General features: G+C 37.7%; 1 protein-coding gene across 1 annotated transcript in view; it reads left to right on the forward strand.

Moving 5' to 3' along the window:
• Positions 1–20,478, forward strand: part of WBP1 (WW domain binding protein 1) — a gene marked incomplete in the record, with an annotated part of 77,557 nt that overhangs the window by 23,197 nt on the left and 33,882 nt on the right. Inside the window, 1 exon segment of the mRNA XM_053704402.1 lies at positions 1,556–1,658. Within this exon segment, the coding sequence (XP_053560377.1) occupies positions 1,556–1,658 (103 nt within the window).

Raw genomic sequence — 20,478 nt, forward strand, 5'->3', positions numbered from 1 at the left:
TAGCTATCTCTTCAGCTCGAAGAGTTTCAGAGTTATCTGCCTTGCAGTGTGATTCCCCTTATCTGATCTTCCATGCAGATAAGGTAGTTTTGCGTACCAAACCTGGGTTTCTTCCTAAGGTGGTATCTAATAAGAATATCAATCAGGAGATTGTTGTTCCGTCACTGTGTCCTAATCCTTCTTCAAAGAAGGAACGTCTATTACACAATCTTGACGTGGTTCGTGCTTTAAAGTTTTATTTACAAGCTACTAAAGATTTTCGTCAAACATCTGCATTGTTTGTTGTCTTCTCTGGACAGAGGAAAGGACAAAAGGCTTCAGCAACTTCTCTTTCCTTTTGGTTAAGAAGTATAATCCACTTAGCTTATGAGACTGCTGGCCAGCAGCCTCCTGAAAGAATTACAGCTCATTCCACTAGAGCGGTGGCTTCCACATGGGCTTTTAAAAATGAGGCTTCTGTTGAACAGATTTGTAAAGCGGCGACTTGGTCCTCACTTCATACTTTTTCTAAATTCTACAAATTTGATACTTTTGCTTCTTTGGAGGCTATTTTTGGGAGAAAGGTCTTACAGGCAGTGGTGCCTTCCGTTTAAGCGCCTGCCTTGTCCCTCCCTTCATCCGTGTCCTATAGCTTTGGTATTGGTATCCCACAAGTAATGGATGAATCCATGGACTGGATACACCTTACAAGAGAAAACAAAATTTATGCTTACCTGATAAATGTATTTCTCTTGTGTGTATCCAGTCCACGGCCCGCCCTGTCATTTTAAGGCAGGTGTTTTTCATTTTTAAACTACAGTTACCACTGCACCCTATAGTTTCTCCTTTCTCTTGCTTGTCTTCGGTCGAATGACTGGAGGTGGCAGTTAGGGGAGGGGCTATATAGACAGCTCTGCTGTGGGTGATCCTCTTGCAGCTTCCTGTTGGGAAGGAGAATATCCCACAAGTAATGGATGAATCCGTGGACTGGATACACCACAAGAGAAATAAATTTATCAGGTAAGCATAAATTTTGTTTTTTTGGGTTTCATATCGCTTTAAATGAACATGAAACCTCATTTTCTTTCATTGTTCTGACAGAGCAGCGTTTCCCACTTCTATTATCAAATATGTTTATTCTCTTGGAATCCTTTATGGAAAAGCATACCCAGGTAGGCTCAGGAGCAGAAGTGCACAACTGGGAGATAACTGAACACATTGGTTGAGCCATAGACAAGAGACATATATGTGCAGCCACCAATCAGTAGCTAGTGCCTAATGACGCGCCTTCCTAGGTGTGCTTTTCCACAAAGGATTCTGAGAGTACAAAGCAAATTTGATAGAGGCAAGTGGGGAAAATTGTTTACAATTGTGTTCTCTATCTGAACCATGAAAGACAAGTGTTGTGTTTCATATGGTTTTAAGGCGCCTAGTGTTGGTTATTACCTGATTGTGTTGTAGTTGGTTCCCAGTACTAATGGGGATCTCTCCTCTTCTGCTTACTGTGCTTTGTAGTATTGTGCAATTTATTATAATGTAATAAGTTCCTTGCTGACTACTCCTGCTCCTTCTGCAGGTCCAGGAACATTGTCCAGGGGTCAACAACCAGCCCTACGTGTGTGTGACCGGCCACTGCTGTGGGGAGACTGGCTGCTGCACGTACTACTATGAACTGTGGTGTGAGTGACGCTACTATACATCCCTCACTTAATCTGTAACAGAGGTTGACAAATCTGGGCGCCATATAGCTATACATACATCCCTCACATAACCTGTAACAGAGGTTGACAAATCTGGGCGCCATATAACTATACGTACATCCCTCACATAACCTGTAACAGAGGTTGACAAATCTGGGCGCCATATAGCTATACATTCATCCCTCACATAACCTGTAACAGAGCTTGACAAATCTGGGCGCCATATAGCTTTACATACATCCCTATATAAAACATTTCACTGGCTAAGAAACGCATGCCTGCTCCTGAAATGTCAACTCCTGGTCTTTCCTATTGTACTAAGCACTTGCAGTATTCCCTTCCCAGAATATATTGCTTGTATAACCAACCTAGTGAGCATTATGTGCACCTGGATGAGGTTATTCGTTGTATCCTGAGCCCTTTATTAAAGGCACATTACTCACTAAATAAATTTATAAGCATAGTATGAGGTTATTTCCTGCCTGCCTTTAGTCACGGCTGCTGCCATCTTGAAATCTATTACTGTATTCCAGTGCTGATGTGTTTGCACATGTGCAGTAAATCTCCTCCTTCATATACCTGCAGTATAACCCAGCTTCCAAAATGGTGGCACCCATGATTAGAGGGAGGTGCATGAAATTATGGCCTGTGCGATGAAGCGGAATCACACAATCATTGCTGAGCATTATATGGTTATATACAGTATGTGTCTCCTTCCCTCCCAGAACCTGTATAGTGAGACACTGCTCTCACAGTACAGATGGCTACCAGACAGCTTTACATCATTAGGTCTTTAGGGCTGAATTGAATCAGTTTGCAGACTAACAGGGTGCCCAAGTTGTGAGCCTGACTACATTTCATCTCAAATTGTGGGGCAAATTTGTTCCCCGTATTTACCATTGTGTGAGTGTTCTCCCCCTGCCCACACAACAACATTGTGTTACTGCTTCCTGATAAATATCAGCTGCAGACTGTAGTGAACAAGTGATAAATCCAACCCTTTGTGTTTGCTGTTATTACTGAGAAGGGTAGTGTGAACACCGAGGGGGGGGGGGGGGTGGACTCTTACCTGCATCTAATTGGTCCCTTCTGGTAGTTTTGCTGTCATTATGCTTACTCTGTTGTTGAGTAAAGCCTGCTCCATTCTGGTGTAAGGACTTCAGACATTTGCGCAGTAAATGGGTAGTTCTGCCAAAAGGGTCCTTCCTGTACCTGGAACCTGTAGCTGTGGAGCGGAAAAAGCGATTTTAGCAAGAGCCCACCCTAATAACCAGACAAGACCAGTATTAAGGTGAAACACGAACAGACTTTATTGGGAAAACCACACAGCTTATATACACGCTCATCTTGATAAGAGCCTTATCTGATCCCGCCATTCCCGCATCTCCAGACAGGCTGGCGCCTCCATAGCAATCATAGTCATACAGAGACCCTCACAGTATTTAGGTTTTGTGGTGATCCCGGGGAAGCTGTGACCCTTCCAGGGTGTCGTTGGAGAGCTCCTGGTCCCCAGATGCCACAGTCCAAAAAGCAACATGATCCGTTACTGGGGACCGGACCGACAGCCTGGCAAAGGTACTCTGGAACAGCCTAAGGTGGGGGGACCAAAACCACCGGTTCCCGAGCGAGCTTCCCCTCAGCACTCACCCCAACCCCTGTCCACCAAATGCCTAACAAACCCCTAAAAGAGCGGAACTCTGGGGCGAAGGGCCTCTGGAGCGACCTAGGGTAAAGTTCAGCGGGGACCGCTAGCAAGCCCAGCTGGCGAGTAGTTCCACAAGCCCGGCAAGGAGTGAAGGGGCCAAGCGGCAGAGGTCAGCAATTTCCGTGACAATGTGCAATCAGGGTAACAATACAAGGGAAGCTGGTGGGGACTCAATAATCCACAATATGGGAGGAGGTATCCTTGGCAGCCTGGTATCCGTGACAAGCAACTTGTACCTTGAGTGCAGTTTCTTGCTATGCAGGCTCTGTATGTGATGGATGGACATTACTATATAATCCTTTCTTTCATGTAATTGGCAAGAGTCCATGAGCTAGTGACGTATGGGATATACAATCCTTCCAGGAGGGGCAAAGTTTCCCAAACCTCAAAATGCCTATAAATACACCCCTCACCACACCCATAATTTAGTTTTTACAAACTTTGCCTCCTATGGAGGTGGTGAAGTTAGTTTGTGCTAAGATTTCTACGTTGATATGCGCTTCTCAGCATTTTGAAGCCCGGTTCCTCTTAGAGTACAGTGAATGTCAGAGGGATGTGAAGGGGGTATCACCTATTTAATGCAATGGTTTTCCTCACGGGAGATCTATTTCATAGGTTCTCTGTTATCGGTCATAGAGATTCATCTCCTACCTCCCTTTTCAGATCGACGATATACTCTCATATTCCATTATCTCTACTGATAACTGTTTCAGTACTGGTTTGACTATCTTCTATATGTGGATGGGTGTCTTTCGGTAAGTATGTTTTTATTACTTAAAGGGACACTGAACCCAAATTTTTTCTTTCATGATTCAGATAGAGCATGACATTTTAAGCCACTTTCTAATTTATTCCTATTATCAATTTTTCTTCGTTCTCTTGCTATCTTTATTTTAAAAAGAAGACATCTAAGCTTTTTTTTTTTATTCAGAACTCTGGACAGCACTTTTTTATTGGAGGATAAGTTTATCCACCAATCAGCAAGAACAACCCAGGTTGATCACCAAAAATGGGCCGGTATCTAAACTTACTTTCTTGCATTTCAAATAAAGATACCAAGAGAATGAAGAAAATTTGATAATAGGAGTAAATTAGAAAGTTGCTTAAAATGTCATGCTCTATCTGAATCACGAAAGAAAAAATTTGGGTACAGTGTCCCTTTAAGACACCTTCAGCTATGGTTTGGCACTTTATGCATTAATATAAAGTTCTAAATATATGTATTTTACTTTACTATGAGTCAGGTTTATGTATTTCCTTTTGCAGACTGTCGGTTTCATATTGGGGGGAAAAACATATTTAGGTAATATTTTTCTTTTTAAACCTGGGGTTTAGTCTTTTTTCAAATTGACTGTTTTTTTTCTTTCAATTTCGCGGGTAAAATTAGGCCCGCCAGGGCGCAAAATGCCAAAGTTTATTGCGTCATTCTTGGCGCGAAAGTACGTCCGATGACGCAAATTCGTCATTTCCGGCGTCTTAGTTGACGTCCTTGCACAAGGTTGCGTCAATGACGCAAGTGTTGGCGCCAAAAAAATTTCAGTTACGTTGTGCGGCATACTTGGCGCCAAATAATTTCATTATTTAAAACTCCATTCCTATATGCCTCTTGCCTTTTTTCAATGTCAGAGGGCTATGCTGTTTGCATTTTTTTTTTTCCCATTCCTTAAACTGCCATATAAGGAAATTGATAATTTTGCTTTATATGTTGTTTTTTTCTCTTACATTTTGCAAGATGTCTCAATCTGATCCTGTCTCAGAAATCTCTGTTGGAACCCTGCTGCCTGATAACAGTTCTACCAAAGCTAAGTGCATTTGTTGTAAACTTGTGGAGATTATATCTCCAGCTGTGGTTTGTAATAGTTGTCATGATAAACTTTTACATGCAGATAATGTGTCTATAAGTAATAGTACATTGCCTGTTGCTGTTCCTTCAACATCTAATGTACAAGATATACCTGTGAATTTAAAAGAATTTATTGCTGATTCTATTCAGAAGGCTTTGTCTTCCATCCCGCCTTCTAATAAACGTAAAAGGGCTTTTAAAACTTCTCATAAAGTTGATGAAATTTCAAATGACCGACAACATACTGAATTATCCTCCTCTGATGAAGATCTATCTGGTTCAGAAGATCCTTCCTCAGATATTGACACTGACAAATCTACTTATTTATTTAAAATGGAGTATATTCGTTCTTTGTTAAAAGAAGTGTCAATTACATTGGATATTGAGGAAACTAGTCCTCTTGATATTAAAACTAGTAAACGTTTAAATTCTGTTTATAAACCTCCTGTGGTTACTCCAGAGGTTTTTCCCGTTCCTGATGCTATTTCTGATATGATTTCTAAGGAATGGAATAGGCCTGGTACTTTTTATTCCTTCTTCAAGGTTTAAAAAATTGTATTCTTTGCCAGCAGCTACATTGGAGTTTTGGGAAAAGATCCCCAAAGTTGATGGGGCTATCTCTACTCTTGCTAAACGTACCACTATTCCTATGGAAGATAGTACTTCTTTTAAAGATCCTTTAGCTAGGAAACTTGAATCTTATCTAAGGAAAGCCTATTCATCTTCTCAGGCCTGCAATTTCTTTGGCTGATGTTGCAGCTGCATCAACTTTTTGGTTGGAACATTTAGCGCAACAAGAATTGGATTCTGATTTATCTATTATTGTTAGCTTGCTACAACATGCTAATCATTTTATTTGTGATGCCATTTTTTTTTTAACATGTCATTTTTTATTAAGAATCCATAATACAAAGAGATCAGCACAATATGCATACAGAATTATACAAAAATAACAATCATCTGGTCAATGCTGCAGGGGAAGACAGGGCCACCCTGTGTTAGGGAGTTTCAATAGTAAAAGTCATGTGTCTAGGATTCTCATTTTAACCTTTTTCTTCTTCTTAACAAAAATAAAAACAAACAATATAAATCTAATAATAACAACAACTGCCGCAGTGTCTTGATGCCTATTTCAATACGTATTCAGCTCCAACTTAAAAAAAGCATAAACTGTATTCCTAAGTAAACCTTCTCGGTGAGAGTAACATTCCTATATCTCTAATCGTTGTCAAGTGGTGCATGCTGAGACTTTATATTTTTAACATAATTTTCCCAAGTCACTTGTAAATCAATGAATTGTTTTCGCCTATCATGTAGATAAGAGCCATACTCTTCTAATTCAATCAGATCCGCGACCTTGCTACGCCACAGGGACAGGGAAGGAATCTCTGGTGATCTCCAGTTCTGTGCTATAAGGACCTTCAAACTGTTTATGTGATGCCATTTTTTATATCAAAATTGATGTTAAATCTAGGTCTTTAGCTATTTTAGCTAAAAGAGATTTGCGGCTTAAATCTTGGAATGCTGACATGACTAAGTCCAGATTGCTATCTCTTTCTTTCCAAGGTAATAAGTTATTTGGTTCTCAGTTCGATTCGATTATTTCAACTGTCACTGGGGGGGGGGAGGGAGTTTTTTTGCCTCAGGATAAAAGACCTAAGGGTAAATCTAAAGCTTCTAACCGCTTTCGTTCCTTTCGACAAAATAAGGAACAGAAACCTAATCCTTCCTCCAAGGAATCTGTTTCCAATTGGAAACCTTCCTCAAATTGGAATAAATCCAAGCCATTGAAGAAAACAAAGCCAGCCCCCAAGTCCGCATGAAGGTGCGGCCCTCATTCCAGCTCAGCTGGTAGTGGGCAGATTAAGATTTTTCAAGGATGTTTGGATAAATTCTGTCCAAAATCAATGGATTCTGAGTATTGTCTCTCAGGGGTACCAAATAGGGTTCAGAGTAAGACCTCCTGTGAGAAGATATTTTCTCTCACGCATCCCAGCAAATCCAGTAAAGGCTCAGGCTTTCCTTTCAGACCTGGAGTTTTCAGGGGTAATCATGCCAGTTCCGTTTCAGGAACAGGGTTTGGGGTTTTATTCAAATCTATTCATTGTCCCAAAGAAAGAAAATTCATTCAGACCAGTTCTGGATCTGAAAATTTTGAATCGTTATGTAAGAGTACCAACTTTCAAAATGGTGACTATAAGGACTATTCTGCCTTTTGTTCAGCAACGACATTATATGTCCACAATAGACTTGCAGGATGCATATCTTCATATTCCGATTCATCCAGATCATTATCAGTTTCTGAGATTCTCTTTTCTAGACAAGCATTACCAATTTGTTGCTCTTCCTTTTGGCCTAGCGACAGCTCCAAGAATCTTTTCAAAGGTTCTCAGTGCCCTACTCTCTGTAATCAGAGAGCGGGGTATTGCTGTGTTTCCTTATTTGGACGATATCTGGGTACTAGCTCATTTTTTTACATTCTGCAGAATCTCACACGAATCAACTAGTGTTGTTTCTTCGAAAACATGGTTGGAGGATCAATTTACCAAAAAGTTCTTTGATTCCTCAGACAAGGGTCACCTTTTTAGGCTTCCAGATAGATTCAGTGTCCATGACTCTGTCTCTAACAGACAAGAGATGTTTAAAATTGGTTGCAGCCTGTCGGAACCTTCAGTCCCAGTCATTTCCTTCAGTAGCTATGTGCATGGAAGTTTTAGGTCTCATGACTGCAGCATAGGACGCAATCACCTTTGCTCGTTTTCACATGAGACCTCTTCAGCTTTGTATGATGAACCAATGGTGCAGGGATTATACAAGAATATCACAATTAATATCCTTAAATCCCAATGTTCGACTATCTGACTTGGTGGTTAGATCACCATTGTATAGTTCAAGGGGCCTCTTTTGTTCGTCCAACCTGGACTGTGATCACAACAGATGCAAGTCTTTTAGGTTGGGGAGCTGTTTGGGGATCTCTGACAGCACAAGGAGTTTTGGAAATCTCAAAAAGAATATTTTGGAACTCCATGCGATTTTTATATATATATATATATATATATATATATATATATTTTTTTCCTTTTCAGGGCTCTTCAGATTTGGCCTCTGTTGAAGAGAGAACCATTCATTTGTTTTCAGACTATCACAACTGTAGCATATGTCAATCATCAGGGTGGGACTCACAGTCCCCAAGCTATGAAAGAAGTATCTCGGATACTTGCTTGGGCGGAATCCAGCTCCTGTCTAATCTCTGTGGTTCATATCCCAGGTATAGACAATTGAGAATTATTTCAGCCGTCAGACTTTACATCCGGGGGAGTGGTCGCTCCATCCAGATGTGTTTTCTCAGATTGTTCAGATGTGGAGTCTGCCAGAAATAGATCTGTCGGCTTCCCATCTAAACAAGAAACTACCCAGGTACCTGTCCAGGGATCCTCAGGCGGAAGCAGTGGATGCGTTGACACGTCCTTAGTGTTATCAACCTGCTTATATTTTCCCGCCTCTAGCTCTTCTTCCAAGAGTGAACTCCAAAATCATCATGGAGCAATCGTTTGTGTTGCTGGTGGCTCCAGCATGGCCTCACAGGTTTTGGTATGTGGATCTTGTTCGGATGTCCAGTTGCCAACCTTGGCCACTTCCATTAAGACCGGACCTTCTGTCTCAAGGTCCGTTTTTTCCATCAGGATCTCAAATCATTAAATTTGAAGGTATGGAAATTGAACGCCTAGTGCTTAGTCATAGAGGTTTCTCTGACTCAGTAATTAATACTATGTTACAGGCTCGTAAATCTGTTTCTAGAAAGATTTATTATCAAGTTTGGAAGATTTATATTTCATGGTGTTCTTCTCATAAATTCTCTTGGCATTCTTTCAGAATTCCTAGAATTTTACAGTTTCTTCAGGATGGTTTGGATAAGGGTTTGTCAGCAAGTTCCTTGAAGGGACAAATCTCTGCTCTTTCTGTTTTTTTTCACAGATTGCTAAACTTCCTGATATTTACTGTTTTGTACAGGCTTTGGTTTGTATCAAGCTTGTCATTAAATCAATCTCTCCTCCTTGGAGTCTTAATTTGGTTTTGAAGGCGTTACATGCTCCTCCTTTTGAGCCTATGCATTCTTTGGACATTTAAACTACTTTCCTGGAAAGTGTTGTTACTTTTAGCCATCTCTTCTGCTAGAAGAGTTTCTGAATTATCTGCTCTCTTGTGAATCTCCTTTTCTGATTTTTCATCGGGATAAGACGGTTTTGCGGACTTCATTTAAATTCTTACCTAAGGCTGTGAATTCTAACAACATTAATAGAGAAATTATTCACTTGGTTCCTCTAGATCTCACTAATAAACAACCTTCTATGCACACTCAATTAAAACGTTGTCCCCTCAAAAAACGTTCAAAATATCTGGATTAAAAATAGGAGTGTAAAGTTGCGCCCTAAAAATAATCTTAAGGCTGAAGGTTAATTTTAAAATCACATAAAAAACCTCACTTGAGGTATATGGGAAAGAAACTATTCAAGAAAGTATATATGAAAATTCACAGTGTAACCAAGTATTAGGTTCATTAAATGACAATCTATTTTTAAAATTATTTCAAGATAATTAATACAATGAATATTTAATATGACATACAAAAACAAAACATATAAACCATATAAAACAAATTCCTTTCAAACAAACAGTTGTGGCCACAACTTAAATAGATTATAAAATAGACAGTAGTTCATAAGCCTGTATATTGTGCATTCATACACGGTTCCTATATAAGAAATACGTTAAACAATCACAAATTGCCCGTGTGATATCACAGTAAGGAAACTTAGTTGTCAGTATATTTGTATCAGTTTGTATTTATATAGTGAGGAGTCTCCTTAGCCGTTATGTATTCTCAATCAGCTGTGAGATCTTTGAGCCAATCAGCTGTTAGTATTCTGACGGTTCTTTTTTGAATAACGGTTAAAAGTCTTCAATGTTATACAAATGTCAAAATGTTTTCTTTATATCCGATACAACAGTCTTTTGTATTCGTCACTTTCTAACCACTCGTAACTGAAAGGGATGCTCTTACCTCGTATGTGTCTTTTTATCTTTGTGAGGCGGCTTCTCAGTTCAAGCCTTACGTGAGCTCTCCACTTCCGTTACTCGGTATCCTGGAAAGTGTCCTTGCAGATTTAATGTTTAGGACTAGTCAGCTGCAGCTTGTGTTTGCAATACGTTCCTGGTTATGGGCGACGTTCACCCTCCTCATTGTATCCGATGGGGTTATGTTTCCTTTCGGCACCGTAAGAGTAGTAACAGCTGTTTCAGAGACCAGAGTCACAAAACTTCCTTCACTTCTACGCGTTTCAGCATCACACAGATACCTTTATCAAGATGAAAGGAAGTTGGCTGTGATCCATCTTTTATTTCCGCTCATTAAAGGGACAGTGTTCCTTAGTCTTAAAGGGATAGTCTTTCCTTTAATTAATATGCATTTTTTTGCGGTTGTTTCCCAATTCATATGTTTTTGTTGTAATATTACTTTTTAGTTCATTTTGGAAGTATATTGCATAAATTGGGTATTTGAATCTCAAAACAGTATATATCTAACTGATCAAAATATGTAAAGAACCTAATAGATAGAAAATAAGGCTATTCTGAGTTAGATGTATTTTATCTCAATAGTTATAGATTGGTTATTTGTGAACTGTGCAAAATTTTCATACATATATTGAATTTAAATACATAACATTTTTTTATAAACAAAATAAAACATTTAATACGAATTTTCATAAAAACGTCATTTATTTAAAAGGTTGTTTATTTAAAAGATGATGTAGTTCTAAGAATACAAGCTCATATAGTGGGTACTATTATTCAAAAAGATTTTATTCAAATATATACTTATAATATCTTCCCACCTTAAAAAATGAAATAGAGTTTTTGTCTATTAACCCTATCCTCTCTCCTCTAACCCATCTTTTGTATAGATATACAGATTTCTAAAAATATCTATATATAGGCACATAGTTAATTACAGCGTTGATAGCTAATTTATAACTGTTTAACATGGATATTTTTAGTGTAAAACACAATATTCTAGAAAGCATGGATCTTCATCCTAGCGCTAGTACAAACACTGAACCTATATTATCAGAAATAATGGAAAATCTGGAAAATAATCTAATTAAAGAATTGAAATATAAAGCAGAATTAACTTTTATTCAGAAATACATTGATGGAAAAATGGTCCCTAGGGGATTAAGATTAAAGAAGAATTGTACATTTATTTTGGAACGATCATAACCTAGAATGGTGTGAGGTTTTACAAAAAGCATCCATAGACTTAATGAAAATCATTATAAAAGCAAGAACACGTTCACTCACCAATACTAGTAAGCTGATTGAAGAACACAGAGGCAAACTAGCAAACGAAATAGATAACCCCTTTTTTAAAGAAAAACAGATTATAATATAACAAATACAAAAAAAGAAATAATCGAGATAAAATGGAAAAAGTTCATGAGAGATGAACAAGATTATCAGAATAAAGATACTGGGGACACAGATACAGATGTAAGACAGAACACTATCACAGTAGAAAATCCGTCTACAACCAATAGGGAACAAACAATTATCAAACTATTTAGAAAAGAGAACAAGGTAAATAATCAGAATAAAATAAAGAATTACACCCCAGAATGGAGAAATACAGACAATAATAATATGAGAAGAGAAAGAACAGATTATAGCAATAATGAAGGATATCAGACAAGGAGAAATACTGAAGGATATAAAAATAACAACAATAGAGGCCCTATTGGCAGAATAGGAGAAACCCAATAATGTGGGAAAATAAGTCATTATCAATATCAACATAACGAAAGAGAACATAATAAAAGGAATATGTACAAACAGAACACATTTCAAAACTAGACACCTAGAAGAGACTACTCAGAAAATAGACCCTACTATGGAAATTATGTAAAACAGGAACCATATCATAATTCAGAAAGAATAAATACTAACGGACAAAGAATTCCAAATCATTTTGATAGAAATAAAACTAACTATAGGAACTATGAAGAGAACCACTACAGACACTATGAAGGGAACAGACACTATCGGCTAGATTTAGAGTTTTGCGGCCAAAGTGGTGCGTTAGCTACGTGTTTTTTTTCTCCCGCACCTTTTAAATAACGCTGGTATTGAGAGTTCTCTGAAGGGCTGCGTTAGGCTCCAAAAAGGGAGCGTAGAGCATAATTTACCGCCACTTCAACTCTAAATACCAGCATTGCTTACGATAGCGGCCAGCTTGAAAAAACCTGCTCGTGCACGATTTCCCCATAGGAAACAATGGGGCAGTTTGAGCTGAAAAAAACCTAACACCTGCAAAAAAGCAGCGTTCAGCTCCTAACGCAGCCCCTTTGTTTCCTATGGGGAAACACTTTCTAAGTCTGCACCTAACATGTAAACACCCCTAATCTTACACTTATTAACCCCGAATCTGCCGACCCCGCTATCGCTGACCCCTGCATATTATTATTAACCCCTAATCTTCCGCTCCGGACACTGCCGCAACCTACATTATCCCTATGAACCCCTAACACCGCTGACCCCTATATTATATTTATTAACCCCTAATCTGCCCCCCCCAACATCGCCGCTACCTTACCTACACTTATTAACCCCTAATCTGCCGACCGGATCTCGCCGCCACTATAATAAATTTATTAACTCCTAAACCGCCGCCCTCCCTAACATCTTTGACACCTAACTTCAAGTATTAACCCCTAATCTGCCGACCGGACCTCGCCGCTACTCTAATAAATGTATTAACCCCTAAAGCTAAGTCTAACCCTAACACCCCCCTAAGTTAAATATAATTTAAATCTAACAAAATAAATTAAATCTTATTAAATAAATTATTCCTATTTTAAGCTAAATACTTACCTGTAAAATAAATCCTAATATAGCTACAATATAACAAATAATTATATTGTAGCTATTTTAGGATTTATATTTATTTTACAGGCAACTTTGTATTTATTTTACCTAGGTACAATAGCTATTAAATAGTTATTAACTATTTAATAGCTACCTAGTTAAAATAATCACAAAATTACCTGTAAAATAAATCCTAACCTAAGTTACAATTAAACCTAACACTACACTATCAATAAATAAATTAACTAAACTATCTACAATTATCTACAATTAAATCAACTAAACTAAATTACAAAAAATAAAAAAATTACAAGAATTTTAAACTAATTACACCTACTCTAAGCCCCCTAAAAAAATAACAAAGCCCCCCAAAATAAACAAATGCCCTACCCTATTCTAAAATAAAAATTGTAAAGCTCTTTTACCTTACCAGCCCTTAAAAGGGCTTTTTGCGGGGCATGCCCCAAAGAAATCAGCACTTTTGCCTGTAAAAAAACCCCCATACAATACCCCCCCTCAACATTACAACCCACCACCCACATACCCCTAATATAACCCACCCAAACCTCCCTTAAAAAACCTAACTCTAAGCCCCTGAAGATCTCCCTACCTTGTATTCACCCAGCCGGGTACCATCCGATCCGTCCAGAAGAGGGTCCGAAGTCTTCATCCTATCCGGCAAGAAGAGGTCCTCCAGAGGGTCCAAAGTCTTCATCCAGGCAGCATCTTCTATCTTCTTCCATGCGGAGCGGGTCCATCTTGAAGCAGCCGATGCGGAGCCATCCTTCCTCACCGACGGACTAACGACGAATGAAGGTTCCTTTTAAATGACGTCATCCAAGACGGCGTCCCTCGAATTCCGATTGGCTGATAGGATTCTATCAGCCAATCGGAATTGAGGTAGGAAAAATCTGATCGGCTGATTGAATTTGCCAATCAGATTCAAGTTCAATCTGATTGGATCAGCCAATCAGATTGAGCTCGCATTCTATTGGCTGTTCCGATCAGCCAATAGAATGCAAGCTCAATCTGATTGGATCAGCCAATCCGATTGAACTTGAATCTGATTCAGCCAATCAGATTTTTCCTACCTTAATTCCGATTGGCTGATAGAATCCTATCAGCCAATCGGAATTCGAGGGACGCCATCTTGGATGACGTCATTTAAGGGAACCTTCATTCGTCGTTAGTCCGTCGGTGAGGAAGGATGGCTCCGCATCGGCTGCTTCAAGATGGACCCGCTCCAGATGGAAGAAGATAGAAGGTGCCGCCTGGATGAAGACTTCGGACCCTCTGGAGGACCTCTTCTTGCCGGATAGGATGAAGACTTCGGACCCTCTTCTGGACGGATCGGTGATACCCGGCTGGGTGAATACATGGTAGGGAGATCTTCAGGGGCTTAGTGTTAGGTTTTTTAAGGGGGGTTTGGGTGGGTTAGATTAGGGGTATGTGGGTGGTGGGTTGTAATGTGTGGGGGGGTATTGTATAGGTTTTTTTACAGGCAAAAGAGCTGATTTCTTTGGGGCATACCCCGCAAAAAGCCCTTTTAAGGGCTGGTAAGGTAATAGAGCTGTTAACTTTTTATTTTAGAATAGGGTAGGGCATTTTTTTTTTTTATTTTGGGGGGCTTTGTGTAATTAGTTTAAAATTCTTGTAATCATTTTTTTTTTTTTTTTGTAATTTAGCGTTTTGTTTTTTTTGTAGTTTAGTTGATTTAATTGTAGGTAGTTTAGTTAATTTATTGATAGTGTAGTGTTAGGTTTAAGTGTAACTTAGGTTAGGATTTATTTTACAGGTAATTTTGTGATTATTTTAACTAGGTAGCTATTAAATAGTTAATAACTATTTAATAGCTATTGTACCTAGTTAAAATAAATACAAAGTTGCCTGTAAAATAAATATAAATCCTAAAATAGCTACAATATAATTATTCGTTATATTGTAGCTATATTAGGATTTATTTTACAGGTAAGTATTTAGCTTTAAATAGGAATAATTTATTTAATAAGAGTTAATTTATTTCGTTAGATTTAATTTATATTTAACTTAGGGGGGTGTTAGTGTTAGGGTTAGACTTAGCTTTAGGGGTTAATACATTTATTAGAGTAGCGGCGAGGTCCGGTCGGCAGATTTGGGGTTAATAAGTGTAGGTAAGGTAGCGGCGACGTTGGGGGGGGGTCAGATTATGGGTTAATAAATATTATGTAGGTGTCGGCGATGTTAGGGGCAGCAGATTAGGGGTACATAGGGATAATGTATGTGGCGGCGGTGTGCGGTCGGCAGATTAGGGGTTAAAACATTTTATTAGAGTGGCAGCGATGTGGGGGGCCACAGTAGTTAAGAGCTTTATAAACCGGTGTTAGCCCAGAAAGCTCTTAACTCCTGACTTTTTTTTTTTTGCGGCTTGAGTTTTGTCGTTTGAGTTCTAACGCTCACTTCAGCCAAGACTCTAAATACCGGCGTTAGGAAGATCCCATTGAAAAGATAGGATACGCAATTGGCGTAAGGGGATCTGCAGTATGGAAAAGTCGTGGCTGGAAAGTGAGCGTTTCCTGACTGACTCTAAATACCAGCGGGCGGTAAAAAGCAGCGTTAGGAGCCCTTAACGCTGCTTTTGACGGCTAACGCAGAACTCTAAATCTAGGAGTATGAAAATAGGAATTTACCAGATAGAGAAAATATAACCTTATCGAATAGATTTAAACCATTGGAAAATCAAAGAACCACTGATAATGATAGAAGAACAACCAATGAACCTGATACTCATTTTTTAGGGGAGACCTCAATGGGAGGAGAAACCCCGTGGGGATTAAGAAAAGAGACACACGAATTAGATATAAAATCCCAAAAAGGAAAAAGGTTAGAGGAAGAAGGGGGGAGAGGGAGGAGAACGACAAGGGAACAAGAGGTTAAGATAAATGAAAAGAAACCTATACCCACTGGAATTTTCAATTTGAGCAATCTAACACTTAACAAAGAACAAGAAAAGGTGTTACATATGGGTCTATCTTTTGCTCCGACAAGGAGGTTAAATAAATTTGAAACTATGATAAACCTCAACCAATATATACGTAAGCTAACACTTAAGACATTGTTTTAAAATTCCAATTGAATATGCAAATTTGCCCAATTCACAAATAGGCACACAATATACCCATACCACCTTAACACCGAAATCTACCTATTATCCAACTCAAGATAAAGGAAAATACCTCAAAATATTTGAGAAGTCTATTAAAGATCTCCAAAAATGTACATTAAAAAAGAATAAATATCCAAATATTACAAAAAAGGAAAATGACACGATAAGGGACTTAAACAACCCTGATATTATATTAAAACCAGCTGACAAGGGTGGAGGTCTGGTAATTTTAAACACAGAAGACTATGTGAAGGAGTCCTACAGACTACTCAATGATGAAAGCACTTATAAAAGATTGAAATTTAACCCTGTGAGTAACCAAATGAAAACTAGAAAAACTATTACAATGTGCCAAAAAGAAAAAAATACTTAATGATAAGGAATTTTGTTATCTAAATAATTTGTATCCTAAAACCCCAATCTTTTACTACCTGCCAAAAATTCACAAGTCACTTTCCAATCCACCAGGTAGGCCGATAGTATCGGGTATTAATTCACTAACTTCAAACATGTCAGCATATGTAGATAGCGTCCTACATAAATATGTGGTAACATTACCCTCATACAATAAAGACTCAACGCATTTCCTAAATTTATTAGGAGAAATTCTATGGAGGGAGGACTATATTCTCGTAACCTGTGACGTGAATTCCCGGTACACAAACATAATTCATAATTTAGGTCTGGGAGCAGTTAAATATTATTTACATAATGATGAAGAAATCCCTACGGTACAGGCTGATTTTATATTACAATGTATTGATTTTATTTTAAATAACTATTTGAACTTTAATGGGGAATTTTTTATCCAAACAAAAGGCACAGCAAAGGGCACTAAATTCCCACCAAGTTATGCGAACATTTTTATGGGCCTTTTTGAATTAGAGAATATTATGCAATCACATTGGAATAACAATTTAATTATGTTTAAAAGGTACATAGATGACATTTTTATTGTATGGAAAGGAGGTGAGGAACTTCTGAATTTGTTCATACAAGATTTAAATAAAAACACGTGGGGTTTAACTTTTACACATGAATTGAGTACAAACAAAATTAATTTTTTAGATATTCATATTTATATAGAAAAAAAATCAAATTTTAACGAAAACCTTTTTTAAGGAAGTGGATGCTAACAATTATATCCACTTCCAGAGCTGTCATTTAGATTTATGGAAAATCAATATCCCTAAGTGTCAATTCTTACGATTAAGAAAAAACTGTACAGATATAATAACATATAAGGAACAAGCCACAATTTTAAAAGAAAAATTTATTGAACGGGATATGATGAAAATAGTATAAACACAGCAATGTTAGATGCAGAACAGAAAGACAGGAGACAACTTTTAGAACCAAAAATTAAGTCGAATAAGGATCAAGAAATCTCCATTAAAGATACAGCTTTTATTACCAGTTATAGTTCAGATCACAAGCTAATTAAGAACATTTTAAATAAACATTGTTATTTAGTTAAAAAAAAGACCCTTTACTATGTGACCAAATTAGTGGAAGACCGAAAATAATATATAAAAGAGCAAATTCCTTAAATATTCTGTCTCCAAGTGAATTCTGCCAGTAAAAAAGGGAATAAGAGATATTTCTCTAACAGGACAAACAATAGAAGGTTTCTTCCCCTGCCTAGGCTGCAAGGCCTGTAAATTTGGTAATAAAACTAAGACTGTACAAGCCAGTCATTCTGATTTTAAATTCAATATCAAAGAGATTTTAAGGTGTACTGACGGTAACATAGTGTACATAATCCAATGTCCATGCAAAAGACAATATATAGGTCAAACTAGTCGCCCACTAAGGGACAGGATAAGGCAACATTTACTTAACATTGAATGGGGCTTTGAGGATCACCTGTTATCTAAAAATTTTAAAGACTGTCATAATCAGAGCACAAAGGGGTTAAAATATTGGGGCCTTAAAAAAGTAAATTTACATAGAGGGGGAAATGTAACAAATACCCTCCTCCTTACTGAAGCCGAACTGATTTTTAAATTTAATACCCTAACTCCCAATGGTCTTAACGCTGAATTGGATTTAAATCCATTTATTTGATAATCCCTTGATCAAAACATTATGAAAAAATCCCCTATTTTATTATTGTATTTTAGTATTTCTAATACTTTTAATAATATGAAATTACCTTTTAATAATACTGAACTACTTTTAATAATACTGAATGACTTTTTTGAAATTATTTTTATTATTTTTTAATATTTTCAATATTGAATCATTTTTAACAATATATAATCAATTTTTATGATAAATATATTAGGCCTAGATTTAGAGTTTGGCGTTAGAAACCCAGCGTGAAACCCTAACGTGAAAGCCAGCGTTAGAGGCTCCTAACGCTGGTTTTAGGCTACCGCCGGTATTTGGAGTCACTCAAAATAGGGTCTAACGCTCACTTTTCAGCCGCGACTTTTCCATACCGCAGATCCCCTTACGTCAATTGCGTATCCTATCTTTTCAATGGGATTTTTCTAACTCCGGTATTTAGAGTCGTTTCTGAAGTGAGCGTTAGAAATCTAACTCCAGCCGCAGGAAAAAAGTCAGTAGTTAAGAGCTTTCTGGGCTAACGCCGGTTTATAAAGCTCTTAACTACTGTGTTCTAAAGTACACTAACACCCATAAACTACCGAGGTCCCCCCACATCGCCGACACTCTAATAATTTTTTTTAACCCCTAATCTGCCGACCGCCACCTACGTTATCCTTATTAACCCCTAATCTGCCGACCGCAAAGCGCTGCCACCTACGTTATCCTTATGTACCCCTAATCTGCTGCCCCTAACACCGCCGACCCCTGTATTATATTTATTAACCCCTAATCTGCCCCCCTCAACGTCGCCTCCACCTGCCTACACTTATTAACCCCTAATCTGCCGACCGGACCTGAGCGCTACTATAATAAAGTTATTAACCCCTAATCCGCCTCACTAACCCTATAATAAATAGTATTAACCCCTAATCTGCCCTCCCTAACATCGCCGACACCTAACTTCAATTATTAACCCCTAATCTGCCGACCGGAGCTCACCGCTATTCTAATTAATGTATTAACCCCTAAAGCTAAGTCTAACCCTAACACTAACACCCCCCTAAATTAAATATAATTTTAATCTAACAAAATTAATTCTCTCTTATTAAAAAAATTATTCCTATTTAAATCTAAATACTTACCTGTAAAATAAATCCTAATATAGCTACAATATAAATTATAATTATATTATAGCTATTTTAGGATTAATATTTATTTTACAGGTAACTTTGTATTTATTTTAACCAGGTACAATAGCTATTAAATAGTTAAGAACTATTTAATAGCTAAAATAGTTAAAATAATTACAAATTTACCTGTAAAAGAAATCCTAACCTAAGTTACAATTAAAACTAACACTATACTATCAATAAATTAATTAAATAAACTACCTACAATTACCTACAATTAACCTAACACTACACTATCAATAAATTAATTAAATACAATTCCTACAAATAAATATAATTAAATAAACTTGCTAAAGTACAAAAAATAAAAAAGAACTGTTACAAAAAATAAAAAAATATTTACAAACATCAGAAAAATATTACAACAATTTTAAACTAATTACACCTACTCTAAGCCCCCTAATAAAATAACAAAGCCCCCCAAAATAACAAAATGCCCTACCCTATTCTAAATAACTAAAGTTCAAAGCTCTTTTACCTTACCAGCCCTTACCAGCCCTGAAGTTCAGCTCTTTTGCCTTTTAAAGAAAACATACAATACCCAAGCCCCCCAACATTACAACCCACCACCCACATACCCCTAATCTAACCCAAACCCCCCTTAAATACCCAATCAGAATCAAGTTCAATCCGATTGGCTGATCCAATCAGCCAATCAGATTGAGCTCGCAATCTATTGGCTGTTCCGATCAGCCAATAGATTGCGAGCTCAATCTGATTGGCTGATTGAATCAGCCAATCGGATTGAACTTGAATCTGATTGGCTGATTCCATCAGCCAATCAGAATTTTCCTACCTTAATTCCGATTGGCTGATAGAATCCTATCAGCCAATCGGAATTCGAGGGACGCCATCTTGGATGACGTCCCTTAAAGGAACCATCATTCATCGTTAGTCCGTCGGGCCAGCAGGATGTTCCGCGTCGGAGGTCTGCAAGATGGATCCGG

The sequence above is a fragment of the Bombina bombina genome, chromosome 2, assembly GCF_027579735.1.
Source record: "Bombina bombina isolate aBomBom1 chromosome 2, aBomBom1.pri, whole genome shotgun sequence".
Taxonomy (NCBI): Eukaryota; Metazoa; Chordata; class Amphibia; order Anura; family Bombinatoridae; genus Bombina; species Bombina bombina.